Source organism: Carettochelys insculpta, chromosome 4 (assembly GCF_033958435.1).
Source record: "Carettochelys insculpta isolate YL-2023 chromosome 4, ASM3395843v1, whole genome shotgun sequence".
NCBI classification, from domain to species: Eukaryota; Metazoa; Chordata; order Testudines; family Carettochelyidae; genus Carettochelys; species Carettochelys insculpta.
The window spans coordinates 6,880,379-6,903,615 of NC_134140.1; the positions used below are offsets into that span (position 1 = coordinate 6,880,379).

General features: G+C 40.8%; 1 protein-coding gene across 2 annotated transcripts in view; it reads left to right on the forward strand.

Annotated features, from left to right (window-relative positions):
- DNAAF9 (dynein axonemal assembly factor 9) overlaps window positions 1-23,237 on the forward strand; it is a 114,092-nt gene that overhangs the window by 16,759 nt on the left and 74,096 nt on the right. For both annotated transcript variants that reach the window (XM_074992223.1, XM_074992224.1), the window contains exons 3-8: window positions 5,854-5,973; window positions 8,001-8,125; window positions 13,711-13,807; window positions 16,931-17,037; window positions 19,055-19,132; window positions 22,891-22,989. In XM_074992223.1, coding sequence (XP_074848324.1) covers window positions 5,854-5,973; window positions 8,001-8,125; window positions 13,711-13,807; window positions 16,931-17,037; window positions 19,055-19,132; window positions 22,891-22,989 — 626 coding nt within the window. The remainder of the gene's footprint in view (window positions 1-5,853; window positions 5,974-8,000; window positions 8,126-13,710; window positions 13,808-16,930; window positions 17,038-19,054; window positions 19,133-22,890; window positions 22,990-23,237) is intronic.

The window sequence follows — 23,237 nt, forward strand, 5'->3', positions numbered from 1 at the left end:
TTACAGAAGGGCCTTCTTTATTTCTAACTCATATTTTCACGAATCTATTCTGGAAGCATTCTGTTATCTAACAAGGGCCTCTGAAGGGCTGAGGAACTAGGTCCAATGTCTAAAGGGCTGGACTTTGGGATCCTGTTGTGAGGGGGTTCTCAGACATGGGGTCTGCACTGACGCATGACCTAGAGCTAACAGTTACCAGTCACTGCTCAGACCCAGGAGGTCTTAGCAGCCAATGGGGTTCAGATGTAGCAGTCTAGTGATCATCTACTAGCAAATGCTTAGCCAGAATTGTAATGGAACTGATTGCTGATCTTGGTTTTCTTTAGTGTTATGCGTTGCTAGGTGTACCTCTCTACTGTCCAGAATATTTGAATATCCAGCAGCCTGCTGGGTCTGACATGAAAGAGTTAGAACATCTATTGGCAAAACAGTTGAATTTTTTTAGCTTGTTGTCAAATAGGATCCGTCTATGTACTACTCCTTCCTGCATAGTCACTTGCCATTTTGTACGTGTGGCCTGAAGAGAAGGTGGGGACAAATCTTGTGAAGAGGCATATGCTTTCCCAACATTTGTGTGTCTTTTCAGAAATTTCTCTGTCAGGAATAAGTTGGCAATATCCAAAGAGGGCGAGGTCCGGGAAGGTCACACCAAACTGTTAATACGGCAGTGGAATATTAGCAAGTGGCTCCTGGTGACTTCTGCCAGCACAGCAGTGATTTAGGTTCATAGTTCCTGTTAACAGCAGTGTTCTTAATTGCTGATGATGTTTGGAAATGAGCCTCACAGGGACCAGTTGGAATAACAGCAGTAATAAACAAAGTATTATTTATATGTAACAGGAATGCCCAGAGGCCCCCGTCAGGACAGGGACCTCCACTGGGTAGATCATATATTAAAATCTGGTCCTTAGTCAGTCCCTCTCTCCCTCCCTCCCAGGTTACAGCTCGAAGCCCACTGTTGTACAGTTGTATGTTCAGTGGAACTGGAAGTCTATCTTTGCCCTCAGTTTTGCAAAGAAATGATTTATGAAGAGGTGGGATAAAGCGATGCAAGTTGTGTGGTTTTTAGACACACACATGCTCGCTCCGCTCCGCTCCGTACCCCGGCTGGCTGCCATGGGGCACTCCACCATTCACCACACTTGATTATCTGGCACCCCAGTTCCCTGAGGGTGCTGAATATTAGAGATTTTACTGTACAGTTATCCCTTGAGGTACGTGAGGGTTGCATTCCACGCAACCCTTGCATACCTTGAATTTCATGTAAGTTAGGGAGGGCTTGAGGGGATTTCTTGAGGCCCTGTGAGGGGGCAGGGGGGTTAAGCCTGGGGTGGGTTAGGGCGGCAGAGATGGTGGGAGGGTACAGATGAGCTGGGGCTTGCAAGGGGTTGGACCTGGGCAGCAGGGGGTTGGGGCGAGGGTTGAGCCTGGCCAGGGGGTTGAAGCTAAGGCTGGGGTGGGGAGTGGGTAGTGGGGTTGGAGCTGGGGATTGAGGAGTATGACCTGGAGCTGTGGGGGATGGGGGGGTTGAGTGGGGGTGAACTGGGGGTAGGGGGGTTACTGTGGCCAGGCAGCTAGGCAAGCTAAAAGCCTTCCCCCTGTGTTTCCAGAGCAGTGCCTAGTGTCGCTCTGAGAAGCAAGGGGAAGGGGCTTTTAGCCTGCCTAGCTCCCTGCAGTTGCAGGAAGCTGGGCAGGCTGAGAGTCCAGCAGATTGGTGTTGTGTGAATGTAAAGCCATGTAAAGTGAGGGTTACTGTGTTGGGACAGGATCAAATAAACACCTGATAGGTGCCCAGCTTATTCCTTAAAACCTCTGATGGATTCCACAACCACCTCTTTTGAACAGCCTTTAGTGTATCTCAGGACTGTTATCACACTCCTTCAGTTATCTTTTTCTCAAGACTAACATTCCTTGATTTTTATTTACCTTGCGTCATAATTGAAAACCTCAGGTAGTATAAATTTGCTAAGGAGTATAAAAGAATAGCACAAGCATGTAGGGATGAAACCAGAGAGGCTACAGTGGGTTAAATAATGGTGGTGGTGGTGGTGCACGTGGTTTGTGGCTGTTACTGAATGAGATGCATATGCAGATTTGCAATTTTTGTCTCTTTTCAGCTTTTCTCTTTGCTCATCCACCACTCTCCTTTCTAAACCCCTTCCTAGATCTTGGACTTCATGTGGAGGGTTTCATCGTAAGGGGATAAGAAGTCTGAAGGGTACCTGTGTTAGTAATATGAAAAATAAGCAGTCCTGTGGTACCTTTAGAGAGTAACAAATGTATTAGGTCATGCTTCGGGGGTCATCTAACTCACTCATAAGGAGGATAGATGCCTTTGATAACTCTAAGAATCTCTAGCATTTCTAATGTAATGTAGCTTTGGGATATTGGGGCAAAATCTTCATGACCTTTTCTACCAACTTTCTGGAAGCGGTGGGAGAGTGGCTCAACTTTTGAGTTTTTCTGATGTGTGATGGGTTGGGGAGGACCACAGCAAAATATTGGTTGAAAATATAAATGTAGTTAAGAATCCTGAGGCTTTACTCTTGGGAAAGTCAGTCCATTCAGAATGCTCTTGAATGTCGGAATGCTGATGGAGTTTGTGATCACACAATGCTATACTGTGTGTAATAATACAGAATGTTACAGGCATCCTTGGTTATGAAAAGTGCAGTTCTTTAATATTGCAAGTGTAGCATGATCTAATAATGAAAGACCTTACTGTGAATACTCAAGGGAACTGTTAAAATTCCCCACAGCTGTGTTAATTTTGAAATCTGGCTTCACGGTGGTGAAATTCTCAGACTTACTGTCACTTCAGCTTTTTTTTTTTTTTTTTTTTTTTGCTTATTTGTGGGCGGGGGGAGTACCGGTTGAACCTCTCTAGTCTGTCACACTTTCATCTGGCAACATCCATAATCCAGCATGATTTCAGTTAGCCGGATAACCACTTCTAATGGGTATGGCCAAGCTTTCTCTGGTCCCATAAAGTTAGTTTATAGCCCCAGCCCTGGCTCTGAGTGTCCTGTGCTGTTGTGTAGTGCTAATTTACCCCAAATGTCTGTCAAGAGTACAGTAAGCAGTGGAAATGTTGATGATGCTGCTAGACAACAATGACTTCCTGTGGTCCAGCAAATTGTCTTCTCCTGCTCCAGTCGGTCCTGAGGGTGCCAGACTAGAGGTTCAAACTGCTTCTTTTTAAGCCCAAGGTATAGCAGAAACTCGCTTTGTTCTGCTCCTGTAAAGCAACGTCAATCTTCTTAGTTTCTGACTTGAGTACTTAGTTATGCAGCTTCAGTGTTTTCTTAACATAAAGTTTACTTTGAGATATACATGTGCTACAGGGGCAAATAAATGGACAGACACATCATTGGGAATTAACAGAGCGATTAAAATTATATATATATTTTTTACCATTAGTGTCTCTGAAATAATATTTAACCATAACACACTTAATAATGCCTTCACCAAACAACGTCCCTCCTCTAAATAAGCAGATTGCATCATGGGATGGGTCACTCAAATATTTTGAGAACCTGCTTCAATATAGGAAAAAAATTCTGACTACGTATCATTAGTTGTCTCCTAATAGCACCCACCGGAACTCATGTGGGATAATACAAATTACAACTCCCCCTTAAGAGGAGCAATATTCAGAAATTTCTCCAGGACCCTCTAGTCTGTCTTTCAAACAGCCCTCTAACCTCACCAAGCTCTGCATCAGAAGCAAGCTTCCCCGCACACCAGCTTGTAGTGGCAGTAGGAACTCTCATAACCCCAGATGCAAAACCGCTCTGCTTTTACAATAATTGATATTTTCCACAGTACAGCTGGGTCCCACACATGCATCACAACAGGTGGTGCACGTCCTCCACTCTATAAAATGCTCCAGCAGCTATGAGGGTGAAGCAAAGCAATGTTTACACTCTGGATAAGTCAAAAGCAGCCAGCTAACTGTGGGCAAACACTTATTTCTCAGAGCTGTCACATTGGTTCTTATCGCCTTTGGTTTATCCCTTTTGCTAAGTCTGACACTCTGATAACCTTTTCCAGACCTGAAGCAGAGTTCAGCACAGCTCAAATCTCTCTCTCACCAAAAGAAATTGGTTTAATCAAAGATATCTCATCCACATCGAATGCCTGTTGCTTTTTTGTTAAAGCTTCCGACCTGCTGCCTTTGCAACTTTGAGAGTTCTGTAGTTGATAAAACTCTATCTTTGCTACTGTATGCCATTTGATACACAACATTAGCGTTGACATTTAATAAATAGCTGAGCAGAATCCAGTTGTGGCAGGTATCACTTGCTGTAATGCTGATCCACAACTGAAATTTCAGGTTTTGCAGAAGGCACGTAAGTTTTGTATAACACTTGTCGATTATAGATAGCTAGTGCACCCAGATCCAGAGCTGGGGCCCAGAGAGATCTACAACTTATTTCTGAAAAACAGAATATGATGGTTTTTCTTTCAAGAAAAATATAGTAACTTCAGTGCCAGAAATAATGTTCTCCAAACATGTTGTGGATATGGCAGACTTAAAAATTACAGTCATGCTGCTTTGATAGTAGCCAGAATATTTCCTTGTCTCCTTTGTTATGTAGGACTGCTATTCTTAATTTGTGACTATGATTCCCATATATGTTCCAAGGTAGTAGAGTGTAAAGTTCATAATATCTTGGGAATATTCTTGCATCGTCTTCTGAAGGGCTGCTTCCACATGGTTTCTTCCTTTTCCTTCCCTTGCTGCTTGTTACGTGAGTGTGGTCCTAGTATTAGTCAGTATCTGTGTCTAGCTCTCACTATATCAGAGAGGTAGCCGTGTTAGTCTGCAGCTTTGAGAACAAGAAGTCTTGTGGCACCTTATAGACTAACATATTTTGGAGCATAAGCTTTCGTGGGCAAAGACCTGCTTCATCAGATGCATGAGTCGGGGGGGGTGGTTTCAGAGGGGTATTTAACGAGTGGGAATGGTGATGTACAGAAGCATGTGGGGGAACGCTTCAGTCTCCCTGGACACTCAGTGGCACATTTAAGGGTGACAATTCTGAAACAAAAAAATTTCAGAAATCAAATGGAGAGAGAAATCTCTGAGCTGCAATTTATTTGCAAATTTGACTCCATTAACCATGGATTAAACAGAGACTGGGAGTGGCTCGCAGCTCACAAGGCAGTGTCTCTGCTCTGGGTGCTACTGTCTTCCCCATTAGCCTGTGAAAAAGGCTCACATCACGCTGTCTGATCTGACTTATTTTTTCCTCTTTTGATAAGTACCGTTGATACTGGGCCATTTCCACCTTGCTGAACAGACCTTGTCAGGTCTGGCCCTCCCTCTTACTGGGACCCCACTCTTGAAATACCCCTCTGAAACTCCCCACTCCCACTCATGCATCTGATGAAGCAGGTCTTTGCCCACGAAAGCTTATGCTCCCAAATATTTGTTAGTCTGTAAGGTGCTGCAAGACTAGCTTTCACTATGTAGATTTGAACTAAACTGTCACTAAACAGGGGAGATGGGTAGCTCAGTAGTGTGAGCCTTGCCCTGCTTAAACCTAGGGTTGTGAGTTCAGTCCCTGAGGAGGCCATTTAAGGCTCTGGGGCAAATAGCTTAAAAAATAAAAAGGGTTGGTGCTTGGTCCTGCCAGGAGGGCAGAGGACTGGGCTCAGTAATCTCCTGAGGTCCCTTCAGTTTTGAGATGTGTATTTCCTTTTTTTTTTTTTTTTTTTCCAATTTTTACAATAACAGAGTGCTGTTGCCATTTTTGGTATCATGCGCAAAAATATGATGAAAGTGCAATCCAGACGGAGCTCAAGACTTCTCATACTGTAACTCCTTACACGTTTGTTCTTTTACAGGAATTGATAGCAGATACAATGAAGGCTGTAGAGAGCTGGCCAACTATCTTCTGTTTGGTTTGTATAATCAGAGTAACAATGACTTTGAGAGAACTGGATTTCCTGAAGAAGTTCTTGATGGTGAGTAATAAACTGTTAGGCGCTATATTTTCATATTTGCTTATCAGTATCAATTTCTTGGAAAGAGTACATTGTTACACTGTGAGTTTTATGTATGGTTTAAAAACACATGAAAAATCTTGGTAAAACAATATAAACTCCAATATAAAAATTGCAGTCTTAATGGAATTGAAAAGTTACTGACTGAACCGGGAATTCTGTTTATACCATGATATTCACAGTACAGGTTGTACCTCCTTTTGTCTGGCACCCTCCGGACCTGAGTGGTGCTGAAGGAGGGAATTTGTGGACCAGCAGAGGTCTGGCTGTGTGTGTGCATGTGTGTGCCTTCTGTCCTGACTACAACTACCTCCCTGTCCACAGGATACATGTGGGGACTCTACTCCTACCTGCCATTGGGCTGCTGGCCAGGGCTCCCGGTTTGGACTCTCAGCTTTGGGTCTGCCAGGAGGCCTATGTTCCCTGGTGGGTTCAGTGCCCCAGCTAGGTTCCATGTTTCAGTTCCCTGCAATGGGGCTGCCAGCAAAGCTCCGCAGCACAGCTGTGCTCCCCCTACTGGCTCCATGCCATGGGGCTGCAGGGCTTCCTTACTCTGGCTGAGCTTTTGGCTGCTGATGGGGGTCTGGCTCCTGGCTGTGGGGCTTACCCAGTGCTGCCTTACAGTGTCTCTGCCCCAGCTTGGCTCCCTGGCCCAGATGGCTGTGACCTGGGATCCCTGCAGTAGGGCTTCCTGCCTTGAGCTTGCTGCTGGGTCTCCCCAGGCAGCTGGAACTCACTGATCCAGGGGCTGTCTGGTCCAGCAATATCTGTGGTCTTGCTTGACCAGGGGTATTGCCATATGCTAGAATGCCGGATGAGAGTTGCAACCTGTACCAAAATTAACGTGAGATCAAGGGTCCTAAAAAGTTTTAAAAATATTTATGGGACTGATGTTGTTGTGCTAGGTTTAAGAGTGAGAGGGGAACCAAATAAAAGTAAGGAGTTATTTTGTGAAATATCTGATTTCTACACATAGGCACTAAGGTGGCTTTATGCATTGGCAACCTGTTTTCATATTGAGATAAAAAAATCTTTTATGCTGAAAAGGGTACATCAGATTCCAGTCTCATAGAAAGTGTGATATTGGTAATGTAGTAAGAATAATTTCATACTAGAACAAATATAATTGTTTTTACAATGTTTAAGTGCTCAGCATAATATGTTTTTTCAAAGCACATGGTGAGAAGCCTCCAAACAAGGTTAGAATACTCAGAACTGTTTTGCTGAAACTGTACAGATTTAGTTCTAACGTACCCCGAAGTGTCTTCTAAGAGCCCAGCAAGCAGTGGAAGAGTTGGTAATGCCACTAAACAATATTGACCTCCCATGGGTCAGCAAATTCTCTGGTTGGGCACTAGTCAGATCCCAAGAGTGTGGCAGTACAGAGGTTCAATCTGTAATAAGCTTTGGTTTTTTTCCAGAAATGGGTAGCTGTGTTTAGTGCAAGTGAGAGTGATGTATTAGTAAATGAAGTTAATAAACAGGAGGTTTAAAACAATCAAAAGGAAGCTTTTCCCCCTTGCAACCCCCCCCCCCCGCCCGACCCCAAAATCAGACAGTCTGTGGAATGCTTTGCCAGAAGATGCTGTGATGGCCACAGCTATAACAGGGCTCAAAAAAGAAGTAGGTAGGTCCATCCTGGCTATTAGCCAGGATGGGCAGGGACAGTGTCCCTAGTCTCTGTTTGCTCGAATCTGGGAATGGTCGATGGATCATTCAGTGATAGCTGGTTCTGTTCATTCCCTCTGGAGCACCTGACATTGGCCAGTTTCAGAAGATGGGATACTGGGCTAGACGAATGTTTGGTCTCACTCAGTGTGTTCATTCTTATGTAACATTTTCCATTGCATATTTTTATCACGATTAGCAGCTTAATTTTGGTATATGTAGGAAAAAGTGTCCCTGTTCAATTCCTTAGATTGCTGTGTAGATTTCTGGTTAATTGTTTATAGCATCTCTGATTTGACTCTTGTTTTGATTTATTGCAGACATAATCATATTAATAAAACCTGACAGTGTCCATTTGTACTGTAACCCTGTAAACTACTGTTATCTTTTGCCATATGTGGCATATTGGAGAAACTTGCATTTCCATTGCCTGACTGAAAATGAGGTGAGTGAAGGCAGAATAAATAGATTTCAGTATTGACTGAGACTCAAAGGTTTGCATGTGTATTTTTGCAAAGTTGTCTTTGTGATAAACTACAGGCCGCAGTTTTGATCCTAATGAGAAGCGCTACATTTTTATTCTTCTGCTAAACTATAAAGAAAGAACCTGTTGTTTAATACTATGAGCTGTTTTAGAGGAACAGGTCACAGAAAGCTAAGGAATGGGTTTTCTTGCTCTCGATGGTGTCGTGTCACGAGAAAAGATTTATGGAATAAGCAAAATATTGAATCTGAACTGAGTACTTCAGGGAGCACACAAAAAACCCAATAGTAGTTGAGTAATTTAGAAAGTCCTGTTGATGTTTGTCCAAGCACTTGCAAATATATGTTACTTTGAATCAAATCTGAATCTGTGGAAAGCTTGGGTTGGTTTAGCCATTTAAAGAAAACTTATCCTTTTCTTTATTTCAAGAGACTACTCCTGTCCCTACTCAAGTGAATGGGAATCTTTGCTTTAAGTGTAATAGGAGCTTCTTGGGTCATGTCTTAGGATCACAGTAAATTTAAATGCCACTTTAAACAACATCCCTTTTCAAATTCTGGTAGATGGAACAAGAAGTTGATTTTATCTCAAGTTTCTACTTCTCGCTTTTTTCTTTTGTATGGTGTGGTGTTAGTTCCTGTGAACGGGAATGTATTGCACAGCCTAGTACTTACCTGCTGAAATGACCTAAGTTAAACTGCTTTTGACTGTGCGCATGTGCAGTATTACCTGGAGGCATAGTCGAAAAATCTCCACAAGAATTCTTGTTTTGGAGCATGGTATCTGTTGATCTAGGTTCTCTGAGAAGTAGGCATGGCCTCTCCCATAAACGTGTTTAGTGGGAAGGGGGAAAAACATGGCCAGTGCTGGGTCCATAATCTCCTGCCCCGAAGAATCTCTCTTATCCCCCTCCTTTAAAAAAAAAAAAAAAAAAAAAAAAAGGGGGGGGGGGCAGTCAAGTAGCACTTTAAAGACTAGTAAAATAATTTATTAGGTGTGCTTTCATGGGACAGACCCACTTCGTCAGACCATAGCCATACCAGAACAGACTCAATATTTAAGGCACAGAGAACCAAAAACAGTAATCAAGGAGGACAAATCAGAGAGGGGAAGGTCAAGAATTAGATTAAGCCAAGTATGCAGACGAACCCCTATAGTGACTCAGAAAATTCACATCCCGGTTCAAACCATGTGTTAATGTGCCGAATTTGAATATAAAGGCCAGCTTGGCTGCTTCCCTTCGAATAGCGATGCGAACGTTCTTTTTCAGTAACACGCATACTTTTAATAGTAACAGAGAGGAAGCCGTGCTAGTCTATACACTATCAAAACAAAAAGCAGTCAAGTAGCACTTAAAGACCAGCAAAATAGTTTTAGGTGAGCTTTCGTGGGACAGACCCACTTCTTCAGAGTCTTTAACAGAATGCCCCATTCCATTAAAATGTTGACTAACTGGTTTGTGGATCTGGAGTGTTTTTGATGTCTGTTTTGTGCCCATTAACCCTTTGTCTAAGGGAGTTAGAAGTCTGTCCAATATACAAAGCATCTGGGCATTGTTGGCACACGATGGCATATGTGACGTTAGTAGAGGAGCATGAGAGAGTGCCCATCATTCTGTTGGTAACCTGGTTAGGTCCACTTGTAGGAAGAGGATGGTCATGGGGAGCTGGGAGTAATTTGAGGAAGAATGAATGGAAAGCAGTGGGTATCAGCTTCTGCCTGCATCCCTTTGTAAAGCTGTATTTCTATTCTGTAGATTAGAGGACGTAGCAACTCAATTTTTAAATTAAAAATATAGTTATTGATTGTAACCTAACTGATCTCTGTCTCAGTCTTATGTGACTGATAGTGTCAGCATTTTTTTCTCTCCCCCACACCTTGGGGAAACTGGGTTTGAGATGGGTGAGTGGGGGTGGAAATGAGATTAGAGGAGCTGTAAAATTATCCCCCTCACAATTTCGCTTGGAATTTCAGTCCAGTGAGCTGTAATTTTTCAAAGGGAAATTCCAGAATATGAGTCAGGAAAGCAGAGCCAGTGTGTGTCCTTCTGTCTTCACTTCCCAACTCCTACTTAATACATAAACTTAGGTTTATAACAAAAGAAATACAAAATACTCCCCCCCCCCGCCCCAGCTGTTATATATTGCTTTAGCCACATTTGGGAGAAATTTTTGACTAAGCATTCAATTCAAATAAGCAAAAATTCCAGTACTAAAATGTAAATAGCTGGCCCTCCTCAAACTTTTTCCATAACTGTCCTAGTGAAGAGAGAGGCCTTCCTGTGTGCTTAGAGCGTCAACATACCTTGGCTATTTCAAACCACAGGTGGCTGTAGCTTTCAAAGTTGAGGACCCCATGCTAATTAATAATTAATTATGCACAGCATCACAAATATGATGTGCAGTTAGGAATATTTTAATCTGTTGAAAAAGTTAAAAAGTGGGTTTGAGAAGTCGGCTTGCTTACTTTTCTCCGATTAGCTTCATTGCATGGGGTCTGCTCTGATTAAATATGAATAAAATCTCATGCTGATTCAAACTGCTTATTACAAACGGAAAGATGTGCCAAATGCGCTGTTATAGTTGGGTAATATATAGTGAAATAAACTGAAAATTCTGAGGTTCCTTGTCATGTAAAGAGGTAGATATTTGGGGCATTGCATGGGATCAGCAACGAAGTGCGAGGGTCTTCTCTTTTCTTTTTTCTTTTCGTTTAAGTGCTGTTTCTTCAAATGCATAGGGAACTGCCAGTTTTCTAGAGTGCTTTGGGCTGTTCTTAGGAGCTGTGAAATCTTGCCAGCTTTCAGACATCATTCTAAATGCTTTCTGTCTGACAAAAGATTGCCTGTGGCTTTTTATTTTTTTTCTCTTTTGTTTTTTGGTTAAAGCATTTACTTGTTTTCCCTTACAGTGGCATAGCTAGTATTGGCTATATTTAGCTATGCTTTCATAACAATAACAATGCCAAAACTTTAAAAAGGAACAAGTCACACGGGGTTTATACAGCTCTTATAGAATCTTGCCAAATTTAGTCTTTTATCTTTCCACTTGGTCACAGTGTTTTTGAAGTGACTACTGAACACTGGTGGAAAAGAAATTCCATTGTAAGCATCTTATAAACAGCAATATAGCATAATAGATGTATTTTAAATTCTTGCATGCCATATTTCAGAAGCATACATGATGTATAATACATATATGTGATGGGCCTTATTTCAGCTTTACTGAAAGGCCTTGCTGAGTAACTTTCCAGTGTACCCTGGAAACAAGGCAATCTCCATCTGAAGTCATGTTAAAATGTAATGTGAGCAACTGACAAAGTCGGTTGGGCACAGGTTTTGAACTGTAAACGTGTTCCAGGTCTTTGAGGGAGGAGAGAGAGGATTGTGTGGAAAGAACTTGGGCTGCATGTCAAACTTTTTGCAAAAGTAGAGTTACGGATGGTTTAAAGAAACATAGCTGGGTATCATTCACCAGTGTAGACATAGCACCAGTGGATGAAAGAATAAAGCTTGCAGTGATTTGAATTTCCCCTGATGTTTTGTGCTGGTATAACTACCTTGGTGCATATCTTAATGAACTTGGCACCCTATAGAGCACAACTCCACTTTTGAGCTTACTCCGGATAAGGATGATGTGTGAGTCATACTAAAATCCTAAAACTGGCCAGGACTTGGCATCGAGTCCTTGCCTTGTGTTTTAGATAATGATCTGTAAGCATTTTAATTGTTCCTATATTGTAGATAAAATGGCTTTATTTAGCTTGCCCTCTATGAAAAGTGTAGGTGTGCTTTCTTGTGGTAGTTCCCTTTCTTGTTTTTCATTAAGCTGTGTATTACTCATTCTTAGCTCTAAAGCAGGGGTTCTCTCAACAAATTTTTGATGGTCTCACAGTGTTGTCACCAATTCTTGCTGGTGGCCACCCTGGCAATTTTCCAAAATACTCAAGTTCAAGAAAAACAAATGCACATATGTGTCCAGATTGTTGACATTTATATATGTAGGGCTTTTTTCCATGCTCAGTAATTCAAATAATGTACAGTTGTTTGATGTTTTATTGGAGGAAGCCAAATAGAAGCAGGTAAGTTGCTTTGCATGTTCTTACTTCTGGTGTTTGTTTCTTTTGATTTGTTGCTGTTTTAGGTTGCTTGCTAGCTAGTATGTCTGTTCCTGTGAAAAAATGATAGTATTATGTTACATCATTGCTCGCAGCAGTAGACTTACTAGTTGTCTCAGGTGCAATATAGATATCACTTTTTGAAACAGACCTACCAAGCTCAGGGACAAATTAAGTCTGGGATGAGGAGGTGGGTATGGAGGCAGTGGGGCCCAGGAGTGAGGGGGGCTGCTGGTGGTGGTGATGCGTGGCAAGAGCACAGGGCTGGCTCTTGTCACTGGACAGGAAGGAGCCGAGATCAGAGCCCAAAGCCAAGTGGTCCAAGCTCAGGCCCGGTCCTACTGCCATACATCTGGGGAACAGAGCATGCAGCTGAAACCTGGGGCAGCAAGACACAGTGACTGCCACTGCTGCTGTATGGGTGGAGAGTGTAGCTTCAAACCCAGCTGCCATGAATTACAGCCCATTGCTGCACAAGTAGGGGCCAGACAGTGCTGCCACATGGTTGCATAGCTGGAGCCTATGACATGTCATCACAGGGCTGAAGCTTGATGACTGCTCCTGTTGGGAAAATGGGGTGTGTGTCAGAGGAGCAGGGCTCAATCTCTGCTGGCATTTCTGGGGGAAGGGATGCTATTTTGCCCTAACCAGTCAGGAGATGTGAGAAGTGCTCCCCTAAAGCATTAGAAGTAGCATGGTTGGGGTACTGAGAGACACTACTATAGCACATATAGTAGTGGGATCAGAAAGACAAGATTGTCTAGTAGCCAGAGCAGGGGGGTAGTGTTAAGAATTCTAGGTTTTGTACTTGGTTCTTGTGTGTTCCCACTTGCTGTGTGACTTAGGGCAAATCATTTCACCTCCCTGTTCCAGTTCCACTTTCACCTCCCTGTTCCAGTTTCATCATGTGTAAATTGGTAGTGATTGTTTGTTTGTTTTTTTCTTTCCATAATTTTTTGTGCTAAGGTGGCACGAGAGTCTCTGATGAGAAGAAGAACGTGCACTTAGAGCTCTTTCATTATTATATGAGTGTTTTTCACTCAAAAATGCTTGTTGGTCTTAATTGTCTATATAGTAGGTAGTGGGGAGAGCGGCTTCCATGAAAATTGAGACTTAAGTATTTGTGCTTTCTTCTGCATCATCTTAATAAAACATCTTCACTTTTGTACATTGATTTTGAAAACAGTGCCTTTTGGCCTTCCTGTGGTCATACCGTGATGGCTAAAATCCCCAGAAAATAGGGGTTCAGTAAGTAGTTTTCGGGAGCCTTTGTTAATGTACGGACTAGAGCATAGTAATGTCTGATCAGCACCGACTAATAAAAATGGCAGTTGTCACCTTTATTGCAAGTGTGTTTTAATTGTAAAACTAGCCAGTCAGAAAATGTTACGTTTTAATAATACTAATTTTTTTAAAAATAACCCTGTCAGTATGAAGATGAAGAGGCTGCAGAGGAGTTTAAAATTGCTAGCTTTGTTGACATGGTTCGAGATTGCAGTCGAATTGGCATTCCATACAGCTCCCAAGGTGGGTATTATTGTATTGCTTTATTGTTTTGTTAAATTTGATCACTTGTTAGAAGTATGATATTGTTAGAACATTAAATGAAAATACTTCTGGAAGCTCCTTTTTATTGAGAGAGAGCTTTAAAAAAATCCATTTCATTTTAATGTGTTACTTTTATATCATGTTTTGATTTCACAGTTTGAATCTTAAGTTATTGAAGGTTTTTATTTTATTTTCAGAGAAGATAGTGTGTACGCTCTATATAGTGAATGCTTACAGCCTGAAGCAAAGGAGTAATTTGCATGCTAAGGGAGAGTGTTTGGCTAAATACAAAAGTTCTCTGTTCTGATGGGGCCTTCTGATAAATACACTTTTGTATAAGGAAAGAATAAACTATTTTTAAAATTCAAGCTTCCTCTTTGTAGAACAGAAAAAACTGGCCTGCATGATTTCCTCCATGATCTGTTGCCAGGCTTGCACACAGAACATTTAATTTTGTAGTCCTTCATTAAACGTGTTCAGAAATGGTAACAGCATACAGTATGGGTGCAAAAAAAAATACTGCAGTTCATCTGCTCTATAAATGTTTAGAAAAAGAGCAGTATACTGTTGCTTAGAAATCTTTTGAGCTGTGAATTTGCCAGTAAGTCTAGCTTTCTGTTGCGATAATTATCAGTGCATTCCATATTGAGAGAGCCTTGTGTAAATACAAAATTTGTGTTAATATCCGCAAAAATGAGTTTCTGGTATCACATTGCCATTGGTGGATGCACATACATATGGATATAAAGCCCATATCTGCAAATTTGCAGGGTTCTAGATACAAAATTTGTTTTTCCCTCAAGGATGGGTAGCTCAGTGGTTTAAGCATTAGCTTGCTAAACCCAGGGTGGTGAGTTCAATCCTTGAAGAGGCTATTTAGAGATCTGGGGCAAATATTTGAGTCACCAGTGTGACGGTGTTGCGAAAAAAGCAAACATGATTCTGGGCTGCATCAACAGGTGTGTTGTGAACAAGACACAAGAAGTCATTTTTCTGCTCTACTCTGCACTGATTAGGCCTCAGCTGGAGTATTGTGTCCAGTTCTGGGCACTGCAGTTCAACAAGGATGTGGAGAAATTAGAGAGGGTCCAGAAAAGAGCAACAAGAATGATTAAAGGTCTAGAGAATGTGACCTATGAAGAAAGTCTGAAAGAATTGAGCTTGTTAAGTTTGGAAAATAAAAGATTGGGGGTGGGGGGCGACATGATAGCAGTTTTCAGGTATCTAAAAGGGTGTCATGAGGAGGGAGAAAACTTATTCTTTTTGGCTGCTGAGGATAGAACAAGAGGCAATAGACTTAAACTGCAGCAAGGGAGGTTTAGGTTGGACATTAGGAAAAAGTTCCAAACTGTCAGGGTGGTCAAACAGTGGAATAAATTGCCAAGGGAGGTTGTGGAATCTCCATTTCTGGAGATATTTAAGAACAGGTTAGATAGATGGCTATCGGGGTGGTTTGGACAGTACTTGGTCCTGCCATTGGGGCAGGGGGCTGGACTCCATGGCCTCTCAAGTTTCCTTCCAGTCCTAGTATTCTATGATTGGCATCCATATCAGCAAAAATAAGCAATGTATGTCCACATAGGTGGATGCTGATACCTGCAGAGCTCTGTGGAACTGTTGGGCTGTATCCATATTCATCTCTAACAGCTTTATTTTCATGCTCGTGATTCAGATTTCTTCTATGTGAACATTTCTCTTGATTGGCCTTGACAAAACGGGAAATGCACCTGCAAATTTGTGCAAAGTCAGTTTGGATAGTTTTGTGTTATGTGATTGTCGGAAAGATCTGACACTGTCTGATCTGATAAAGTTTTCACTTAACAAAATATTAGAAGCTAGTAAATTTTAAACTTTTTTTTCTTGAATAATCCACCCTTCGTAGTGGAATAGTTGAAGTCCATAGATATATCAAGTACCATTAATCTGAGTTAAGGATGCATTTTTTTTCTGGTAAAGATTCTAAACTGTGCTGGCTCGTAGTCACATTCCACTTCAGGTAGTTAATAAGCTTCATTCATAAATGTATGTAGTCATCAAGCTCATCAGCTTTATTTTATTTATTTATTTTTTTACTTATTAAAAACACAGACATGTGGGAGGGACCCTTGTGTGAAGCAGCATTTAGCGTAAGTGACTAAAAGAAAATTCAGAATGCTAATCTTACGTCCACTGGGGCATTTTGTGCTGTAATTTTGAATTTATATTCCTTATTTCCTTGTCTACAAATTATAGTACATAAAAATAACAAGAGCTAACTAGCGTTGTGGGAAAAAAACATTCTGGAATTTCTGTAGTACTGAATATTTGGTTAACATTTTCGTACAATTAATTTTTAGTGGTCTCCCCCCCCACCATACATTGGAATGTTTTTCCAAAAGTAGAATGCTGCTGTCAAAAATTATTTGACTTCTTAACAGATGTCACTGTAGGAAGAGATTTCCTGGCAGGACCTCTGTCGACAGACTGTATCTATACACAAAAGCAGATCAACAGAGCAGTCTGCTCTGTATTGACACAGAGCAGCCAGACTGCCTGGTCCTCTCTCGACAAAATGGCTGACCAGAATCTTTGCAAACAGGGCTACCTGGTGAACCAGAAGCCCTGTCTGTTGACAGAAAGGCCCCAGAGCACCTACAGGGCTGTTTTATCAACAGAACACTGTTGAGAGAGACGTTATACCTGAAAGGGGAGAGGTATAACACTGCTGGCGGATGTGCCTGGGTTTTGGCAAACTGTTGAGAAAGCACATTGTGCATGTAGGCACTCTGTGGGTTTTTCTGACAAAAGCCTGGTTTTGCTGGGAAAAGCTGTTCATGTAGACATGGCAGAAGAGTCTGCGTTGGAAATCCTAGCTAGTTCTGTGTTTTCCTTTTGTATCAAATATTAATAGGTTGTTTTCTTTGACTTTCAGCTGAGCTTTGCATATTTGAAAAAAACACGGTGCAATAGGTAAAGATATAGAGAAATAGCTCTATTTATGGAAGAAAGATTGATTTTATGTCATTTGTTAGAACTGTGTTGGCACATTATTGAAAGATGAGGTATACTAAACTGATGCTGTATTATAGTCATGTAACATTGTACATTATTTAATTCCTATAGGTCATCTACAGATATTTGATATGTTCATTGTAGAAAAGTGGCCGGTAGTGCAGGCCTTTGCACTCGAGGGGATTGGTGGTGATGGCTTCTTTACCATGAAATACGAGGTATGTGTTGAACAAGTACTTCAGTGAATTGTTACCTAAACATAGCTCTCTCCTTCAGTCCTTTCCTCACTAAAATAAAATTATCTTGTTACAAAGTGTGCGGTATTTCATTGCTTTTTAATGTGTCATGTGAGCCTTTGCAGTGCTTATTAAAATACCATGCAATTTACTTGTTAACCAGTCAGAATGCTTTAACTATGTTGTTAACCAATTGTAGTTGACCAAATAATACTTGGTCAGTCATTTTTGCTGTGAGAACGATAAATGAAAACTGAATGTTACATATCTGTACTTAAACAATATGTACAGTAAACCCTCAAGATATGCACAATCAAGTTGCATGTGTCTCGGGTTAGTGTGACTGCCGCCCCGATGGGAGCTGAAACAGTCAGCTGTGTGCCCTCCAGCTGGGAGAAGTTGGGGGCTGCGTGGCTGCCCTCCCACTTCCCCCAGCTGCCTGCTCCCTCAACCCTCTCCGATTTCCATGAAGTTTGGTTTCCGTGGCGTTTGCCCAAGACGCAACCTCTCTGTAAATCGAGGGATTACTATCCTACTGAGGTAGTAAAACAATAAATTCATGTGAATGTGTTTTTTTTGTTTTTTTTTTTTGGGTAATGTTGACCACTAATTTGGCACATGAACCACTGAAGTCTGAATATCACTGGACTAGATGATGATGATGATGATGATGATGCTTTTTGGTCTTAAAATCTAATGGGTGTGACCTTGGCTCCATTGATACAGTGGGAATTTTGCCACTGGCTTCATTGGGACTAAGATTTTAGTGATTGAGAGATGCCTGTCCACACTGCAATACAAAATTTACAGCTGGCCCAGGTCAGCTGATCTGGACTTGAGCTGCACAGCAAAAAATTGCAGTGTAAACATTAGTGCTTGGGCAGAAAGCTGGGACCCCAAAGATGTTTTATAGCGGTAAGTGCTGCATAAATGTGAAGTTTGTGCCTGTTCTCTTGCTGTATTTTGTTTGAGTTTTTGGCCTTCAAACTCAAGTGGTATGTTTTGACTTTATCACAATAATACAGCTATACTTCCCCATTTTCTTCAGTGCAAAAGTACACTTGTGAGAATATGTAAAAGCATTCTAATTCTTAAAGTAGATCTTTTTCAAAGCGGCTAAGACTTTTTAATCAGTGCTTCACAAAATATTCAAAGATTAATAATCACATCTCTTAATATTTTGTGATGATACAAAAGTGGCATATCATCATAGTGGTGTTATGCGGAGAACTCACAGAAAATATGCTTAGGTGTAAATTGCAAATGTATGGAAACCTTCTCTTGTAAGACAGTTTCCAGATTCAGTGAAGAGAGCAATTGAAATGACTGTGTAAAGCAGTCATATAAGAGACTCTCTCTCAACCTTGGAGCTTTAAAAACAGTCTGAAATATTTCAAAATCTAGAAATCATTTGAAGTTTCAGTGTTTCTTCGAATTTTTTGAAAGATACATATGGCGAAAACTTATGTTAATTGTTACTACAACTAATTGTAGCTTTCCTTCCTTTAGTACCATCTGCCTTGCTGATAACAAGGAGTTGACTTTTTTATGGTTCTGGCCAGTTGGAATGGCTTTCTTACGTTGCTCTACTATATTGACTCCTGATCTCTTGTTGAATCTTAACGGCAAATGTGTGCCACCTCTTCCATTTTGGTTATTTTTGTTCATGTTTCTTTTCACTGCTCTGTTAACTATCAAAAGCCTTTTCAGAGTATCATTTGTATAAAAGAGGCATGTAAGACCTAAATATAGGTACTTACTTAAAATGTGCAGATGAATCTTACAGGCTGGTTTACCCAAAGTATTACAATCTCATCCAGTCCTGAATCTTAAATGCTTTATGCCGTTGGTTGAGTGTTTGAGGTTCTTGCATACAGCTCTTACATGCTCAAGGCTGGACTTTCAATACTGCACTGTACCTAGCAGTGCAGTGCAGCTTGAGTGCTGTGAAAATGTGTGCATGAACACACACTACTTACAGTATTTTCATGTTTTGCAGTTAATGGATGTCAGCCTGGATCTGTGGAAAACATACAGTAAAATGGATCCTGTTTCCCTGGAGGACTTAGTTTTTGAGGTAAAGCAGCTGAAACTTTTTGGATTAACTCATGATGGCTATGTCTACACTGAAACAAATCTTCAAAATGGCCATGCAAATGACCATTTTGAAAATTACTAATGAGGTGCAGAATTGAATATTCAGTGCCTCATTAGCATAGGAATAACGGGATTTCGAAGTTGGTAGGGTCTCGTCTGGACGAGCTGCGCAGTAGCGAAAAGTGGCAATTTCAAAGTGCTGCGGCTGACATGCTAATGAGGCGCTGAATATTCAATGACCATTTCCGAGATTTGTGCTAGTGTAGACACAGCCAATGAGTCTTAGATGAAAAGTGTCTGTTTATGTTAATGTCAAACAAAAAACTGGTTTGACTTTTCTCAGCCAAAGTGTGTGGGCTCCCCGTGGGATCCTGCAGCGATTTCTTTGGAAGTTTATGTAAATTCTGTGGAACTAAAGAGGTTGGCTGTGTCTACACTAGCCCCTTTTTTGAAGGGAGCACGATAATCAGCCTGAGCAGAGAATGCTAATGAAGTGCTGCAATGAATATGGAGCACCATATTAGGCTGATTCTCCCCACGGCAGCTTTGAAGTCGCAAACTTCGAAGTGCTGGCATGCCGTGTAGCAGCAGGAGCGTCTAAGTACCCATGCAACTTTGAAGCGCCCTTACTCCCCAAAAGTTGCACAGGTCCTTAGAAGTGCCTGCAGCTACACCGCGTAAGTACCTGCGCAACTTTTGGGGAGTAAGGGCGCTTCAAAGTTGCATAGGTGCTTTGAGGTTCCTGTGGCTACGCGGCATGCCTTCACTTCGAAGTTTGCGACTTCAAAGCTGCCGTGGGGAGAATCAGCCTAAGCAGCACTTCATTAGCATTCTCTGCTCAGGCTGATTACCATGCTCCCTTCAAAGAAGGGGGCTAGTGTAGACACAGCCATTGGGTTCCGTACCTTATCAAGTCTGTAGGGAGAATTCCTACAATGGTGTGAATTGGCTGTATGCTTTGTCAGTCACAGTACTATGTTTGTTTGACACCAGTTGTTCAGTGCATATTCAAAGCGTACTGTGGCAGCAGAAATGCTGTGTGACAAAAGAACAGTTTTCTTATCATAAATCTAATTGGCTGATATTGATTCATAGCTGATTAATAGTTCAGAGACAGATCAACAGTGACACATAGTGGCCATAGGCAATTTTTATAATACATTTGTTCATATTTCTCAATACGAAATTTTGAAATGAAATTTTCTAATGTGGTAGTTGATTTTTAAATGCCTCAAACAGTTTGAATTAGAGGAAGATGTGCTTGTGGAAGAGTAGTGGTTTTGGTAGTTAAAGTTCGGTTAATAAAAACATCAACTTGAAGAGTTTAGTATTGCCTCTGTTAAATTCAATTTGAGACGGATTATAAAATTGCTCTTTATAATCTTACAGTGCCTATCTGAAGCTGAAATCTGTCTCTTGCAGTTGAAACACTTTGGCCGTGTCTACACTAGCCCCAGACTTCGAAATGGCCATTTCAAAGTTTACTAATGAAGCGCTGAAGTACATATTCAGTGCCTCATTAGCATGCGGGCGGCCCCGGCACTTCGAAATTGGCGCGACTAGTCCCAACGGGGCTCCTTTTCGAAAGGACCCTGCCTACTTTGAAGTGCTGTGGCTGCCCACATGCTAATGAAGCGCTGAAATACATATTCAGCGCTTCATTAGTAAACTTGGAAATGGCCATTTACATGGCCATTTCGAAGTTTGGGGCTAGTGTAGACATAGCCTTTGTGTTTTTAAGGTTATTTTTGCTGTGATACATGTGGACAACATGTTCAGGATTAATTTTAACTTACTTTTTGTGTTTTTATATTCACGTTTGTGCATTTTTAGAAACTAGTGGATTTTTAACAGAAATTAGCTGTTAAAAATTACCATGCATAGAATGTAAACAGGAGTAGAGACATTTAGTAACTTGCTTATATTTCTTGAGCAGCATGCCTCTATGAAGCCTGACCACTTGTAGGGTTGAGAGTGTACAGTAGTTCTTGTCTTAGTTTATTGTTTCTCTTGACACCAGAGTATGAGATACTCAATGAGATTTTATTTTGTTGTGTGGATTGGATACCTGTCATTTTAAAGTTTGTGTGCTGCTAGGTAGTGTGAAAACACGAGAGAGATGATTCCTGGTCCAAAGTGCTTAAAGTCTCTAACCAAGTGGCGGGACTGAGACAATCTCACTTCAAATATCATTAGACTGCCATTAGATGCCAGGATGTTTTTGTCATCTTTCTCCTGGTGTTAATATGAATTAGTGACCTAGAGAGGAATCTCTTGCCAGTCAGTCTCTTAAGGCATCCACTTGTCTGACTTTAATGATAGTTCTTGAAATTACATGGTGCCATCATTGATTTGAATCACAGTTTTTGTTGAAACACCTAATTAGTTCACTTCGAATTGAGCATTTATCAGATCTGTATAAGGAGTGTAAGATGTTATATTTTAGTTCTTAAAAATGGAGTAATTTACATGTTTAAAATATTTCTGAAACAGATACAAATTTAAGCGTTCCTAAGACACCTTGTTTCAAACAGTGTTTTCCCCCATCCCTGTATATTGCAAAGACTTGTTGAGTGGCTGCTAATACTTGTTCACAGTGATTCTGCTGCTACTTTTTAATATAGAAGATGCAGGGTGAGATTTTCAGACGCTCTTGGACTTAGATTGACTGACTGTGTTCCCACTGAAGTTAGTTGGATCTTCATCATTGATATCAGTGGAAGCAGAGTTTGTAGCGAAACTTAGTCTGACACCTCCAAGTAGTATTAAATTGTGAATTACGAACTACAGCATGTGACATATGATCTTGTCTTCAACAAACTAGTGAAAGTGCTTCTCAACTGCACTGTTTCCGAATGCTAAAATACTATATGGGCAAAGCTTTTGGTCTTTCTTATTCTTGCTGGAAAGAGGCTTCAGTGTGTAGAATTCATGACTGTTAGTAATCCTAAATATAAACAATTTTATTCATACAAATTTCATCACTGAAGTGTCCGTAAGACTAAATTCTGTTGCTGTGGTTTACTGGTGTTAGCACTGCATTAATGAAGTATGTGAACAGGCTGTATTGTCATGTGCATAACTTGTTGGTAAACTTAGTGTGGTTCATTTCTGTTCTGTATCTTAAATTTAGCATGCTTGGTATACATACCAGCTGTCTCTAGATAAATTGTTTAGGGGTAGGATGGTGAAGACCGATGTGGCAGACTATATTCTAATTACTGAAGATAATTTCCAGTTATAAGAAGTCACTTTCCCATCTCCTTTACATCTATAGTCACTGTCCTTGATTTTGAAAATATAACTCCATATTGAAACTATGTACTGATTTCTTATTTTAAAATGTATTATACAGTACTTCATTTTCGATCCTGTTTATATTTACAAATTTCTCTCTTAAATTTTTGAATAAGTATCTCTTCAAATAGCTTTTACCCAGAAATATGAAAATGCAGTTTGGCTGTATCAAAATAAATGGCTGAATTTTTAGACAGAATTTGCTTATTGGACAGAAGGATATTTTTTTTGTGATGAAAGTTTTGTTTTCCAGTTTATATTAATCTTTGAGTGACCAAAGTAAACTTCAGGGTCTGAAGCGATCATAAAACCAGGGTATGTGTAACTGGACTGTTAACAAGTGTTCTAAAACAGTTGATTTATCATTTAACATCTGTAACTTGCTGTCCTGCTGACATGACACTAGCTGAACAGTATGTGTTGCTTTTTTCCCCTCTTCAGGATTTAATGATTTTTGAACACCAGTGGACCAGCTTTTTTGCTAATTTTGACACTGAAATTCCTTTCATCCTTGAGCTTTCAGAATCTCAGGCAGGGGAGGTATGTTTACTTATTAAGCTGTTTGAAATGCAAACATCATGAATGCCGATCAGTTATTACTGCCTGTCTGTTATATTGGATAATGTTTGTTTTCTTTCATTTTCCTCTTTAGGGTTATGAGTAGAGTAGCCCGACGTCCTGGTTTAATGGGACAATCCTGTATTTAAATCCTCCTGTAGGTGTCCCTATTTCTTTTAAAAATATGGGCAAATTGTAACATATTTTCTTTTCCTGCCCTTCAGTATTGG